Raw genomic sequence first — 15,395 nt, forward strand, 5'->3', positions numbered from 1 at the left:
AGACAGATTTGCGGGATTGCTATGGGTACAAAGTTTTCGCCCAGTTACGCAAATCTGTTTATGGCCCACTGGGAGAACCAACACATATAGGAGAACAATCCCTATCTGAATCATGTCCTTCTTTGGCAACAGTACATATATGATGTGATTTGTATCTGGACAGACACCAGGGAGAGACTAGAATCATTTCTGAACTAAATGAATGAGAACCATCTTAATATCAAATTCACTGCTAACATCAGTATCAGTAGGGTGGAATTCTTAGACTTAGATATATATATATATTTTAAACAACAAGATTGAGACTAGCACTGGAAGTTCCTGGAAAGCTCCTACCGGTAAGTGACTATCTGTCCACATCTCGCAACCAGCCACTGCTGCCAGGTATTTGACTGTGAGACCTTTTGGTGGGACATTCTAGCAAACATTTGCTCACAATACACCCATTGCTTTTGCTTATTTAGCAGGCACGATTTTGCTTATACAGCAGGCACAAATTTGGAAAAAGTGAAATTACCCCTATCCATAGATTTATCTGGGAGTGGATTTGTCAGCATTATCACGGCAACTAGCTGCTCCCATATATTCCTGGTACCTCTGCTTAGGACTGTGAATTTACAGGATTTGGAGAGTTAAGATGTTTTACATTTTTGACAAAGGGATTGCTGAGGGGCAAGCTGAGACTGTTCAATATTATTCGTGATGTCTCCTCACCCAATATAGAGACTGAACATAATTTTTGTACTGAGTACATGTTCTGCACATCTCTATGTTTATCCTATGTTGTTTTATCAGTGCACTGATGTTGCTGTGTTTTGGTATGAATATATTACCTTGAGATTATTTGCAATCATTCAAACATTTACAATTTATGGATTACACCGTTTTCACATGTTCTGGCACCTAGGGTTCTCCATATCAATATATGTGGGAGGGTTGCAGCCCACTCCTTCACTACATTTATCCTATTTTGGCAGCCTATTTCACACCATTAAGGAAGTGCAGATACTCACTCTATTTGTCTTTAAACTTTTAAGTATAGGATTTAGTATAATTAGATAAGGTAGCATACTCCAGAGTATGGCTGGAGTATGATACAAGTACTTAAGGTGGTATTGGTAGGTAATAACTAGTGAGTATGGAATTTACTGAAGTCAAGAGCAATTACCTACTTATTTTACCAAGTTATTTACCATATATCTAATTGCAGTCTATGAAACTAAGTTATTACAACTGACTGCCTCCTTTAAGTTGGCAAGTTGAATGCCTCTTCTTTATAGCTAAGTTGAGTGTATGAGTTATTATTTTAGTATTCTTTTGACTTTTTCCTAGCAAGAGGTTTATGAATGTATTTAAAATGCAAATGCAATTTAATGTTATCTATTGATTGTAATCTATTCTGGTGAGTGGTCATAACATCTTTTATAATGGTTTCCCATCATTCTGCATTGCATACTTTTTAGTTTATAATAAGAGAATGAGAATAAAGATGATTTTCTTACCCACTGATGGGAAAAGATAATTTATTGAAGAAAGCATAGATAAGCAGGGTTGATAATATTTACAAGGCATGATTGTAAATAACAAAGGAAGCTCAATGGAACTCATAAACTAAGGCTTCAGTCTACACCTCCACTTCAGCAGTAGTGCCCATGACCAGAGTGATGTTTCCTGGAGATGTGGCTGCTGGATTTATTTCCTCCCTTGTGATGATAATGTCCACTTTGGTGTCCTACTGAATGGTGTTTTCCACCAGTGCTGGAGTGCAGGACAGCTACACAGCAATAAAAGCAAACAAATGAATTTATAGATAGTAATTATTGTATCATAAACAGATACTATGAATCATTTTATGGATAAAGCTTAAATGAATAACATTTTTTACTATTCACATTCAATAAAACATAACTTTTCTTTGTGAAACACCACAGCTTGTACTAACCTATAAAGTTGGTAACATTGCTCCTAAAGAGGCTCATGTTAAGTTGAACACAAATTGCATTGCTGGTGTATAATACACTTTTTTTTACACCTGTGTGCATCCACACACATCACTACTTTTGGAACTAGTGCTTCTTCCCAGAAATAAAAAAAAAAGTGTTTACAAATCAGAAACACAATTTGCATTCAACTTAACATAATCCCCAGAGTGAGGGGTTACGGTGACATTCTATGCACTGATTTAATCCACCTTAAAATAGCTAAATCCAGGGAACATAGCAGAGAATAAACATGTTTACATTTTACTTACATATGTTCACAGAGCTATCACCAGTCATCCTAAAGTGGAAGAGAAAATAGTTAGTATTTTATAGTGTTATTAAGGTGTCAGTTTTTTAACTGTAACATTAGTCATTAATGATGTTGATGGAACAAAGTGTCCCTTTCTGGCTGTTTCTTATTATGCAGTAGGGTTTTGTGCAATTCATAAGTGTGCGCATAGGGTGTGCTAGGTGTGTCAAGACACACCATAATACACACCCAAATTTTTCACACTGCAGCTGCTTCATGAAACTGAGTTGCTGCACATGCCGGCTGCAGCAGTCCCCCCCCTTGTTCTGATGCAGAACTGAAGACGTCTGATGTGTGTTGATTCCAGAGGTCGCACATAGGAATATAAAGTGCCTACGTATGTTGGTATAATTATATGTGTTTAATGGTAATGTGTGTGCATAATATGAATTGGGGACATTACTGTGTGGCAAACTGAGGGCATTACTATGCGGCATAATAAGAATATTTATTTTTATATGTAATATAATACTTTTTTGTTGATTGTGTGGCTCTGCAGATTGTGAAATGCCATATAAATAACTAAAGATGATGATAAAATGAACTGGTGTACTACTGTGGTATAGTATGAACTGGGGGCACTACAGTGCGGCATAATATGATCTGGGAGCACTTATAGAGACTCTCCCCCCTAGGTGGTGCTAGATTCACCCCTCCAGCGGCAAGCTGCAGTGCAGAGTAAGTTTTCCCTGGGTGCAAAAACTAATGAAATGCGTTGTTCATGAGTATGATGTATTACAACAGAAATGGGAATAAAATAAAAATGACAGTAGAGGCCTTAGAAGAAAACTAAAATATGTAATATACAAGTTGAGTTGGAGTCAGCATTTAGCTGGTTTATATAGATTTATATTTCTTTATGCAAATCATTGAGCGATGGTTAAGTGTGAATAACTTCTGATGTTAACTTCTGATGTTTGAAAATCTTTTACTTAATTAGTTATGGAAGGGAATATTTTTATATATATATATATATATATATATATATATATATATATATGTGTATATATATATATATATATATTTCAATCTCATTTTAAGTATTATATTGATCGGAAAATATTGTACCTTTATTAAACAATGTAAGTAGGATATTCAATTTACCTGCACTCTTCTCCCTCTAACATCTTCTTATATGTAGCAATCTCAATATCCAGAGCCAGTTTAACATTCATCAGTTCCTGGTAATCTCGCAGTTGGCGAGCCATGTCCTGCTTGGCCTTCTGTAGAGCAGCCTCCAGCTCAGCCAGTTTATTCTTGGCATCCCGGACAGCAGCTTCTCCACGTTCCTCAGCCTCATGTATAGCAGCTTCCAGTGAAGCACGCTAAAAATAAATTTAAAGGACAGTAGGGTTCGTTTTGATTTTCTTTGTTTTTTTTTATTTTATTTATATTTTATATATCTTTATACCTGAGATTTTGCATGCTCAATCTCGCCTCTAAGTCTTTGAATATTCTGGTTCAGTTCAACCATCTCATTTCTGCTGTTCTGCAGATCACTGCCATTTCTTCCAGCTGCCATGCGAAGTTCCTCAAACTGCAGAAACAGGACATAGACAGTGAATATCAAACAATTAATGCACTTAAATATAAATATATATTTAGGGCTTGTGTGACAGACTCACCCTTGACTGGTACATGGCCTCAGCCTCAGCTCTGCTCCTGCTAGCAATCTCCTCGTATTGAGCTCTGACCTCATCAATGATGCTGTTTAGGTCCAAATCTCGGCTGTTATCCATGGACACAACTACCGAGGTGTCTGAGATCTGAGCCTGGAGTTGGCTGATCTCCTGCAAAATAGAAACTAATATAAGAAAATTCAACTATTAAAGGAATATCATAGTGAAAACCTTAAACCATTAAACAAAAAAATATCATGAATGAATTTTACCGCATCATACAGAGTCCTCAGGAAGTTGATCTCATCAGTAAGGGTGTAAGCCCTTGCCTTAAATTCAGCTTTGCTCATAACTGCAGCATCAACATCCTGAAATCAAGGTATAGTTAATATATCATAATATATAATATATAAATGTATATTGTCATATGGGAAGTTTAAGCAATGCATAAATGTTTAAAAGTATAGTACTTACTCTTTTCATCCCAACAAACTCATTCTCAGCTGCTGTGCGTCTGTTTACCTCAGCTTCATAGCTGTAAGGTGAAAAGTTACGGATTATCATATTATGTTTACTTTTCCTAGGTTGAAATTCTATTAACAGATTGTAAAGTCATGTCATGTTTATTAAGTGATCAAAAAGCAGAATTGCAATATATAGAAGTATGCTGCTCCCATCAATTGCTATTTGATTTCCCTTTGCAGTATACCATAGTGTGTTACAAGACGCATATGGTGGTAACACTGAAAGATTAGGGCTCCCTTAATTTTGAAATGAAATGCAGTGATATCTATGTATCTTGAAGTTTGGTCATACCAAAAATTCCACCCCTTACTTCCTTTTTGGTCTCAAATTCTTTAACTCTCAATACTTATTTTCCAATCATTTAAACCCCTGATGAACACAAATTAAAAATCAGAATAGATTACTATAACTGCTTCACCAGCAGTTATAGGAACCTATTCTGACCTTTAATTTGCGCTCATAAGGGGTTTAAATTATTGGAAAATAAGTATTGGGAGTTAAAGATTTAGTGCGGAAAAATAGACGACTACTCTGGAAAAGCTGCCACGCATGGGAGACCTAACAGTGCTGTACAGTGTATAGTTTTGCATTTTGAAGCACAAAGAGAATATTCATTACCTTCTCCTTATTTCTTCTGCAGTTCCCTCCATGCTGTTCTGTTCTGCATCCAGACGTGCCCTCTCACATTCCAGATTCTCAAGTTGTCTCCTGAGATTGCTGATAAAAGCCTCAAACATAGGTTCAATCTCAAATCTGGCTGTATTTTGGTCTTGTAGAAGAGCCCAATTGGTCTCCAGCATCTTATTCTGTTGTTCCAGGAATCTTACCTAAATGAAATTAAACCATAAGCATAAATCCTTCAGATGGAATAATTAGATGATTAGCACAAATTGTAAAATACATTCTTGACTTCAAAGCAAAATGTGTTTGTTAATGCTTCACTCACACATGGACATATCTTTCTAATCAGAAGGAAAATATTTTTATCTCAGATATTGCTTTAGCTGATGTAATCTATAATATAAATGCTTAGTGGCGTGTGTTAGTCTGTCTGTGTGTGTGTGTGTGTGTGTGTGTGTGGAAAAAATAAAACCAAGCTGCAGCGCCACCTGCTGGGCGGAGTTATACACTGACCTACTAAATTCTTAGTGTGTGTGGGAAAAAAAATTCAGAAAGGGCTGAAATTTGGTATACTAAGATGTTTTTAATTTGTTAATTTAATTTGTTAATTGTTAAAAGTGTTTATAAAGATTTAAAAAAAAATATATATATTTCATGAAGGAGAAGTGACAGTTGGGAGTGGTTGGTGGTTGCCGGGGGTGACAGTGGGTAGTGGTTGGTGGTTGCCGGGGGTGACAGAGTGAGAGGAGTGTGATACTCAGGACCGCTGAGAGAGATCCCTGTGTCTGGATAGACATCTGGATAGATGTGGCTATAAAGATGAAGGATGAGGTGATGGAGAAGAATGATGAGGTGGTGACATGTGGACAAAACCACGTTAAAAAAGGGCGCTTACGTCGGGAAGTAACGCTCTTTCACTGAGGAGGCCTGGGCTATGGCCCAAATGCACGACAAGAACCTTTTTAACACCTTAAGTAGCTTGATTTGACTAGAATGCATGAGTATCATGCACGGGTTAACTTGTGTTTAAATATAATGCTACTCTAGAATTCTAGCATATACACAGCCATATTTATTAAATTTCACAACCAAATAAAGGGGATGGAAGAAGTCACACATAATGTAAATGTATTGAGAAAGGTAATAAATTTATTTACTTTGACACTTCGGTAAATGATGCACTATTTACATATACCTCCAGGCTCAGAACTGATGAGAGGCTAGAAAATGTTTATGGGTATCAACAATTGAAGGACCAGCTACTAAAGTCGTGTAATGCCAAATGTTTTAATGCAACTTGTCATTCCCTACAACTGTCCCTGTATATTATAAAATGTATGCTCTGCTGCGGTTCCCTGTGATGTCTTGTACCGGTATATTTTTCATTTGTGCTTGATAAAACAATTATATGCCACACCTGTTTCCATTCTTGCATTCAAAAGCATCATGCCCCCAAAAAAAATTCTTACCTTGTCGATGAAGGAAGCAAACTTATTATTGAGACCCTTGATTTGATTTTTCTCCTCATTCCTCACTCTCTGGATGTTGGTGTCAATCTCCAAGTTAAGTGGTGCCAGGAGTCCCTTATTCACAGTTACAAGGTTGATTTGTCCAGAACAAGGTGAACCTCCAAAACCATGACCTGTTCTACTTATACCAAATCCAGATCCTAAATGAAAACTTCCATGTGAAATCTTATGTCCCTTTGATCCAATATTGTGTGCACTCTTACTGCTATAGCAATGCTGAGCCTTGTGACCGTATCCTGCATGTTTAGAAGAGTGTGAGAAGATGCTGTGTGAGCTGGAGTGTTTAGGTAAAGCAACAGAACAGGAGTTGAAGCCCTTGTGTCCAGAGGAGGAGAGGATGGAGTGATGAGACATGATGGTTCTTCTTACAGTGGTGATCTAAAGAGGATGTAAAGCACAGTCTACTCAGAAGAGTCCCGTCAGCTGCTGCCTTTTGGAGCTGTTACCTGCTGATTTTATACTTGAACTGGGTGTTACTGTTCTCATTATGCTAAGTTACTGTTGTCTATATTGTGGCGTCCTTTTATTTTTATAGAAATCATAATAGCAACATACCTGCAATATCAAAACTGAAATAATTTTACTGGTGGATTGTTTATATATAAAAGGATGAAAGAAATTAATTGACATTACGCTGAACAGACAATGTAATAACATTTATTTTTTAATTAATGTATATCAGCTGTTTGAGGAACAATAAAAGCATAGAGCTATTATGAAATTACAAAGTGAGCTGTTAGTATACGTAGACTGCAACACAAATGGGGTACGCTGAAGGCTAAAGACATGTATTGTCATTGAATACAATGCACACTTAAGGGGCAATTTATTTAACGGTGAGGTTCATCATCATCCTTTATTTATATAGCGCCACCAATTTCACAGCGGAGAATATTTGTCATTCACATCAGTCCTTGCCACATTGGAGCTTATAGTCTAAATTCCCTAACATACATACACACGGACTGAGGTTAATTTTGTCAGCAGCCAATTCACCTACCAGTATATTTTTGAGTGTGGTAGGAAGCCCAGACAAATACCAAGAGAACATACAACTCCACACAGATAAGGACCTGGTTGGGATTCGATCTTATGACCCCAGTACTGTGCTAACCACTCAGCCACCATGCTGCCCATAATCACTGAGCCACTGTGCTGTCCATTGTACTGTAACATAGACTTGAGGTTCCGCTGTAACCTTGCGGCTATTTCACCACATAATGTTCTAGGTAATAATCATCATTCTTTTATGTGCACATTTCATATTTGTGCTGGCAAAAATGAGTGATGCTTTCAGTACCATATTTGTGTCATTTGCACCAAAATCATCATCTCCTTTTTATTATACTTTAGTGTTTTCTATACATTGTGTTTTTCATGTTCATCGCCCTGAATATCTATTTAAACATCTGTGCATACTTGAAGCCTGCTTCTTAACACTACCTAACAGGAATGTATACCCTAGTCCAGGGGTCGGCAACCCCCGGCACGCGTGCCAGACGTGGCACGCGGAGCCGTTTTCAATGGCACGCCGGCCCCCAGGTCACGTCCCGACATCAAGGGGGAACGCTGTTTTCGGGAACTCCGAGCTTCTGCCGCTGGTGTCTCTGGGGGAACAGATAGTCTCCCTTTGAACTGTAGTGCGCGTGCGGTCATTTATACAGGTACCGCAGCGCTACATCCTCTACCTACAGCCTCCTTCTACCTGTTTTTCCCCTCTTCGCCTCCCTTCTGACACATTATTATTGAGTGCCTCTCTTGCGGTGCACTGTAAAAGCGGAGCCTGAAGTTAGATCTTCCATCTGCATTACAACCCTGCCTTTTTCAGCCTCCATTTTTCCCTCCCAATGTGTGCATCTGCCGCCCACTTGCATGTCTCTGCCCCATGAGTGCCTCTGTCCCTCCTGACCCATGTGTGCCTGTGTCCCCCTGCCCATATGTGCCTCTGTCTCCCCAGCCAATATGTGCCTCTGTCCCCGCTGCCCCATGTGTGCCTCTGTCCCTCCTGATCCATGTGTGCCTCTGTCCCTCCTGATCCATGTGTGCCTCTGTCCCTCCTGACCCATGTGTGCCTCTATCCCTCCTGACCCATGTGTGCCTCTGTCTCCCCAGCCAATATGTGCCTCTGCCTCCCTCCTGACCCATGTGTGCCTCTGTCCCTCCTGCCCCATATGTGCCTCTGTCCCTCCTGCCCCATGTGTGCCTCTGTCCCTCCTGCCCCATGTGTGCCTCTGCTCCCCTGACCCATGTGTGCCTCTGTCCCTCCTGACCCATGTATGCCTCTGTCCCTCCTGACCCATGTGTGCCTCTGTCCCTCCTGACCCATGTGTGCCTCTCTCTCCCCAGCCAATATGTGCCTCTGTCCCTCCTGACCCATGTGTGCCTCTGTCCCTCCTGACCCATGTGTGCCTCTGTCCCTCCTGACCCATGTGTGCCTCTATCCCTCCTGAACCATGTGTGCCTCTGTCTCCCCAGCCAATATGTGCCTCTGCCTCCCTCCTGACCCATGTGTGCCTCTGTCCCTCCTGACCCATGTGTGCCTCTTACCCTCCTGACCCATGTGTGCCTCTGTCCCTCCTGCCCCATGTGTGCCTCTGTCCTTCCTGACCCATGTGTGCCTCTGTCCCTCCTGCCCCATGTGTGCCTCTGTCCTTCCTGACCCATGTGTGCCTCTGTCCCTCCTGACCCATGTGTGCATCTGTCCCTCCTGCCCCATGTGTGCCTCTGTCCCTCCTGCCCCATGTGTGCCTCTGTCCCTCCTGCCCCATGTGTGCCTCTGTCCCTCCTGCCCCATGTGTGCCTCTGCTACTCTGACCCATGTGTGCCTCTGTCCCTCCTGACCCATGTGTGCCTCTGTCCCTCCTGACCCATGTGTGCCTCTGTCCCTCCTGACCCATGTGTGCCTCTGTCCCTCCTGACCCATGTGTGCCTCTCTCTCCCCAGCCAATATGTGCCTCTGCCCCCCCTACCCCATGTGTGCCTCTGTCCCTCCTGACCCATGTGTACCTGTGTCCTCCCTGCCCCATGCATTCCTGTGTCCCCCCTTCACCATGTGTCACTGTGTCTCCCCTGCCCAAATGTGCATCTGTCTCCCCAGCCCATATGTGCCTCTGTCCTCCCTGCCGATGTGTGCCCAAACTGTTTGTGTGTACCTGTCTTACATTGTGGCTGCCTGTTCCTTTATCTCTCCCTATTTGTGTGCATGTCTCCCTTGTCCCTCCCATCCCATTTGTTTACCCTTTTTTCCTATGTGCCCCCACAACCCACAGTCCTATTGCACAACACCTTCTACCCCCTTGTCTTCCACATCTCCTCTTTCTCCCCTTTTGTTCTGCTCTCCTGAATGTGGTAGGTAGCGTTGATAGCTGCTGATCTGAAGCGACATAAAGGAACAAAGGCAAAACCACATCCAGCGCCACATAACTGAACCTGAAAATTGTAACCTGAGGCTGGCGGGTAAGCAAAACTTTCCTTTAATAAATCGTATGGGCTTTTTCTTCAGAGGGTCACCTCTGGGTATCATACTGCTATTGTTGGAGGTAACCCCTACAGGAGGCCTCTGCACAGTGAAGCCTATTTAACACAAAATATCTGTCCTTTGTGTGTGTGTGTGTGTGTGTATATATATATATATATATATATATATATAGGCACGCCTGGGCTTGACGAGGTTTTAGCCGGCACACTGACAGAAAAAGGTTGCCGACCCCTGCCCTAGTCTATGTTAAACTGTGCATTATATAACTTGGCATAAGACAGAGAAAGTTGCATCTTCCAAACAGATACAGCCTTCTCTGGCTGAGAATTCACAATTCAAATGTCTCAGATCAAACATTTACTCCCTCCCAAATTGACTGATAACAGAGAACAATATTTTGTGCTCACCTGGATAGCAAATGTAAATATAATGTCAACTGTAAAGTGGTCTGTGTGCAAATCACCACAGAACTCTGGGTGAGCTGTAGAAGTGTAGTCATGATAAAAAGAACATGGCTGTAAGGTCATTTTCTGTATATCAAAACACTTCCTGTGCAACACAACACTTCCTGTAACATGTGCATAGCAATAATAAAACTTCCACCATACACATACAGCATACACCCACATCCCTTCTTTATTCAGAGAACAATACACAAGTGTGTGGCACAAGACAGTGTGACAGGTGTTGTAGGAAAAGTGTGCAATAAATAAGAAATATGTACTGAGAAAATGGGAGTTTAAGTAACATAGTCCTGGAATTTTGGATTAGGCCTGGTAATTCTACCAGACCTGGTGACAAAGAAAGCGGCTAGCGGTGTGACCGGTGTGTGAACTGACTTACTATTAGGCAGGGGCATTGAACTGTCCTGCACCCCAGTTGATGTGTCTTCAGGGGATCCATTTAATATGATGATGGGTGTTCTGACACCCTTACTGTCAGGTGAGGTGCAGGTGTTGGCTCACACACCCCTAGGAGGTGACACCTGTTGCACTCATACAAAGCACACTCAGATTTCACCACATAGCTGTTGGGCCTGTTGGAAAATCCATGCACAGTTCTGACAGGGGTCTGAATGCTGACGTCTGCCCAGGGAACAATGGTCTCAAATGATGGGATGTTTTATCATGTGTGGCTTTGAGCCGCAACCTGGAATTATGCGGTCATTTTGCACATTGTGTTCAACTTGTGGACTAAGTTTGAACTTGGTTGGTGGGAATGATGGTGTGGGTGTGCCTGGACAGAAGGCACTGAGCAGGAGAGGGAAGCACATCTCTCAGAGTATTTCTCAAATTGAGGAGCACCATAGACATGTAAGCACTGCCTCTATAACATTTGTCTAGCAGGTGCTTCGCAGAATGTGCTGCCAGTGTCGGACTGGCCCACCAGGGTACTGAGGAAATCCCTGGTGGGTCCCACTGCCTGATTGCTCAACCCCCTTTCATAGGTGGCCCACTGTCCGTGACAATGTTGAGTGGTGGACAGTAAGTCCCATTATTATCGCAATGCCGGCAATGTCTACTGACATCACAAGAGAGAGGACCTGGAATATATGTCAGATGAGAAAAGGAAGCATACGAGTTATGATTCTTTATCACTATAAGGATTTTCATAGCTAACATCTATCTTATCTGTCCCTGCGAGTTTCACTAAACAATGTGAAAGCCTTTAGCACTGCAAGCAAGTACGGTTTATTGCACAGCCAACGTGCATTAGGAGGACTGAGCAGAAGACAGGGGTCAGCATGCTGGAGCCACTTCCACTTTAAAGACAAGATCACTGAAATTGAACTGAGTTTCTCCTGGGTCCTGTTGTGGAGTTGACAAATTGTGTGAGTGAGAGGTTCGTCGCACACACAGCTGGCTACTGGGGCATAATATGTATTGGGGCATTTATGTGTGGCATAATGTGATTTGGGGGCACTTATGTGTAGTATAATGTAAATGGGGGGCATTTATGTGTTGTATAATGTATATTGGGACAATTATGTGAGACATAATGTGTATTGGAGTATTCAACCATATATATATATGTATATATATATATATATATATATATATATGCACACACACAGCGGTCAAAGTGGGTTGGTATACGGTGGTATGCCTTACCACCATTTCTTCTACTGCTTTGATTAGACAACTATCAACCACTTACATTTTCCATACTACCACTTCTAAATGAATTACCAAGGTTCCATAAAGCTAAATACATGGGTGCATTGCTGAATATGTTTCAAAATTGTATAACTAACAAAATAGTACAATTCTAATATAATATATGGAATAGCATAGAATAGAATATATGATGTAGATAAGGTTCACACAGTACATAATCAAACATAATAGCATCTACAGAAATAAGGATAATCTTTGTCAGTGGATGCTGAAATAAATTGTATGTACAAGATTAGTTGTAATTGAATTTTTAAATTAAAAAATCAAGAATGAGCGCTAATGTAGCTCCAAACAGCTGCCCGAGGTACACAAAAGGAGCCACCAACTCCCTAAATAGACAATGTATAACAGAAAGGTGTAACTCACGGCGCTAGAGGAATCACATGCAGTGGAATGCCAGCATATATGGATAGCTGTAACACATAAAATAATACACACATAGAGTAGTACAGTCCCAACAAGTGGATAGATGTCTAAGGTGCCTTCAGATGATTAGTCCCTCTTCCAATTGTGATCTATATGGACAACTGATGTGAATAACCACGTGAAGGGGTCCCCACAGGGTAAACGCTTACAAGATGCTTTCTTTAGGCACAGCTCATCAAACAAACATCTGACGGTACCTCAGAATTTATCTTCCACACAGCACTCCAATGATAAGAGATATATATGCAGAGAGATAATCATAGCATAATACCGTTTTATTTAAAATTATTAAAACAATATATACATTCTTATGTGCTTCTAGGAGTGTACCCATACTTCATAACCTTTGTTTCCATGTCTGCATTTATTTTGTCTACCGTTTATGTCTCAGTTTTATGTATGTACTGTTTTCCCTACCATACGGTGCTGCGGAGCACTGTGGATGTGGGGAGTCTCAAAACCATTTAACAACAATATACAAAATAAGCATTTTTTCTAATTGGCAACCCCCCAGAAAACACTACACATAAAACAGGGTACAAATATAAGATAAAAATCAGTAAAACAAGAGAAGCCAAACCGGATGAAGAACTATCTACTTTCTGATGAGGAATCACCAGCTAGAGGATTGAAGACAAGGGTAAGTTGGGTTATTAGTAAGGTAAAACTAGGGTTGAGATCAACTACAAAAAACATAGTATTATATTATTTTAGAATTGGAAGTAGGTTAATGTTTATAAGGTGTGATCAAGGGTCTAATAATAGGAGAGCCAGGCTGACCATATGTTGTGGAATTTGATTGGGCATTCAAAACACTTGTGATTTATTCCGAACAATATAATTACCAAACTCTATAAATTAATAATAAAAAATTAAGTTGTGAGTGTGGGTGGTTCAGACATTTTCAATTTTATATGCTTTACATGCTTTTTGATGCTCTTTTGATTGCAGCAATAATTGAAGATAATGTCGAGGCATGTTGAAATAAATGGATATTTTCATTATAAAGTGAATTTTACAAACTGACTCTAGCATTGCAGAAACACACTTCACAGCCAACTGTTAATTTCTAGTTCTCCGATTCGATCCTTTTTTTTAACTCTATTATTAGCACATAATATTAACTAACCAATATATATTATGCTAACATCTATACTCAACAATTACATATAATGTGAGTCTCACCTTGTTTCTGAAATCTATAATTTTGGGTATTGATAGTGGTTTGTCAAAATATCAATTATTATTTTGCCAGTCTCACAGTAATAAAAAAATATCATATCATTTCTTTAAAGTCTGAGATCGCTGTTTGTTTCAGTATTGATCTTCGCATTATTTGCAACTTTGATATACCTTTGGTTGTCTCCATAAATTACTGTTGGCTGAGCTGTTGTCCTTTACAATATCCTTTAACAGCTGCTATAACCAAATAACTTCTTGACTGCTTCCTGTTGGCCAAAGAGATTGAAATATGGCTTACTTTAAACAAGAAATCACTTGTCACCAGTCCAACTCACGTGGCCTGTGAGTTGAAAGTCACCTCTGCTATTATCTCTAGATTCATGTCTTGCATCTGTCTAAAATATGGCATTATTCTCTTGACTGCATTCCAATCTCTTTAGGAACGTGTAATTCCACATCTGCAGAGAATTTCCTTTGTGACTGCAATATTTGGACATGCAGACATGAAATTGTAATCTCTTTCTCACAAAAAAGCCAGGTCAATTCCTTTACTACACCCTGTGGCACCTTCTCTTCATTTGTTCAAATAAAGGTGAAGTGTCTACTTTCTTCTTATCTTCCTACTCGATCTTATACCCTCACAAATTAGTCGATCCCTGTCTCCTGTGCTCATCACAACCTTAACTAAAATCTGTAATCTCTCTCTCTCTTTACTGATATTTTTCTGCCTTTATTCAAGCATGCAGTGATTACTCCTATGCTGAAAAAAATAAATTCAGACCCAAACTTTCTCTCAAATTGCCATCCAATCTCTCAACTCCCATGTCCCACCACGCTTCTTGCTAGAATTGCCTACACTCACCTCACGCACTGTATTTCCTCACACAAGCTATTGGACTCTCTTCAGTCAGGCTTTCATTCCCAACACTCCACAGAGACTGCACTATAAGTTTGTCAGTGATTTGATCACTGCTAAATCTAAAGAACATTACTTACTTTTTATTCTTCTGGATCTTTCTGCTGCATTTGACACGTTGACCACTCTTTTCTCATACAACTGATCCAATCCCTAGGTCTTCAGGACATTGTCAGTAAATGTCAGTAAAAACCAAGGGGAGTGAAATTGCCAATGTTTACGAGCTACTACCAGGCTATATCACTAAACAGGAAATTGGAGTGGACCAAGAGGGACATGATTAAACAGTGGATAGATATTGAGAATGCCTCTGTAGGAGCTCCACTACACGCTCTACCAAAAATCCCAAGAATATCTCATTCCAGCATTGGCCTAACTCTTGCGATGTGGAGACAGCTTCGCTCCCATGACAGCTGTTCAGCATGTCCACCATTGTGGCCAAATCTGACTTTTTTTTATAGGATGGACTCAGGAAGGGGTCACTGATTTGGGCCAGCTGGTGGTCATTGAGAAGCTATTTTCTTTCAAGGAGCTTTAATCTAAGTACTCCCTGGTCTCTGAGGAACATTGGAAATACATTTAGGTGATGCACTATTTTAGATCAATTGGGGACTCTAGACCACTGGGTAG

The 15,395-nt window shown here is 40.4% G+C and overlaps 1 protein-coding gene across 1 annotated transcript; it reads right to left on the minus strand.

Moving 5' to 3' along the window:
• Positions 1 to 1,517: 1,517 nt before the first annotated feature.
• Positions 1,518 to 10,559, minus strand: LOC142141062 (keratin, type II cytoskeletal cochleal-like). The gene is made up of 10 exons (XM_075199148.1): positions 10,472 to 10,559; positions 6,527 to 6,964; positions 5,055 to 5,263; positions 4,386 to 4,446; positions 4,184 to 4,279; positions 3,918 to 4,082; positions 3,704 to 3,829; positions 3,397 to 3,617; positions 2,252 to 2,280; positions 1,518 to 1,774 (listed from the first exon to the last, which is right to left on the minus strand). Exons 2-10 carry the CDS (start codon positions 6,938 to 6,940, stop codon positions 1,638 to 1,640), a joined length of 1,458 nt encoding a protein of 485 aa, XP_075055249.1. The 5' UTR covers positions 6,941 to 6,964; positions 10,472 to 10,559; the 3' UTR covers positions 1,518 to 1,637.
• Positions 10,560 to 15,395: the final 4,836 nt, after the last annotated feature.

Source organism: Mixophyes fleayi, chromosome 2 (assembly GCF_038048845.1).
Source record: "Mixophyes fleayi isolate aMixFle1 chromosome 2, aMixFle1.hap1, whole genome shotgun sequence".
Lineage (NCBI taxonomy): Eukaryota > Metazoa > Chordata > Amphibia > Anura > Limnodynastidae > Mixophyes > Mixophyes fleayi.

Bases quoted from the DNA above. Each gene is read 5' to 3' on its own strand.
- LOC142141062 (XM_075199148.1), bottom strand. From the start codon at position 6,940: ATGTCTCATCACTCCATCCTCTCCTCCTCTGGACACAAGGGCTTCAAC. The intron at 4,083-4,183 runs GTAAAATTCATT...TCTATTTTGCAG, and splicing joins TGAGGACTCTGTATGATGCG to GAGATCAGCCAACTCCAGGC. The intron at 3,618-3,703 runs GTATAAAGATAT...ATTTATTTTTAG, and splicing joins TTGAGCATGCAAAATCTCAG to CGTGCTTCACTGGAAGCTGC.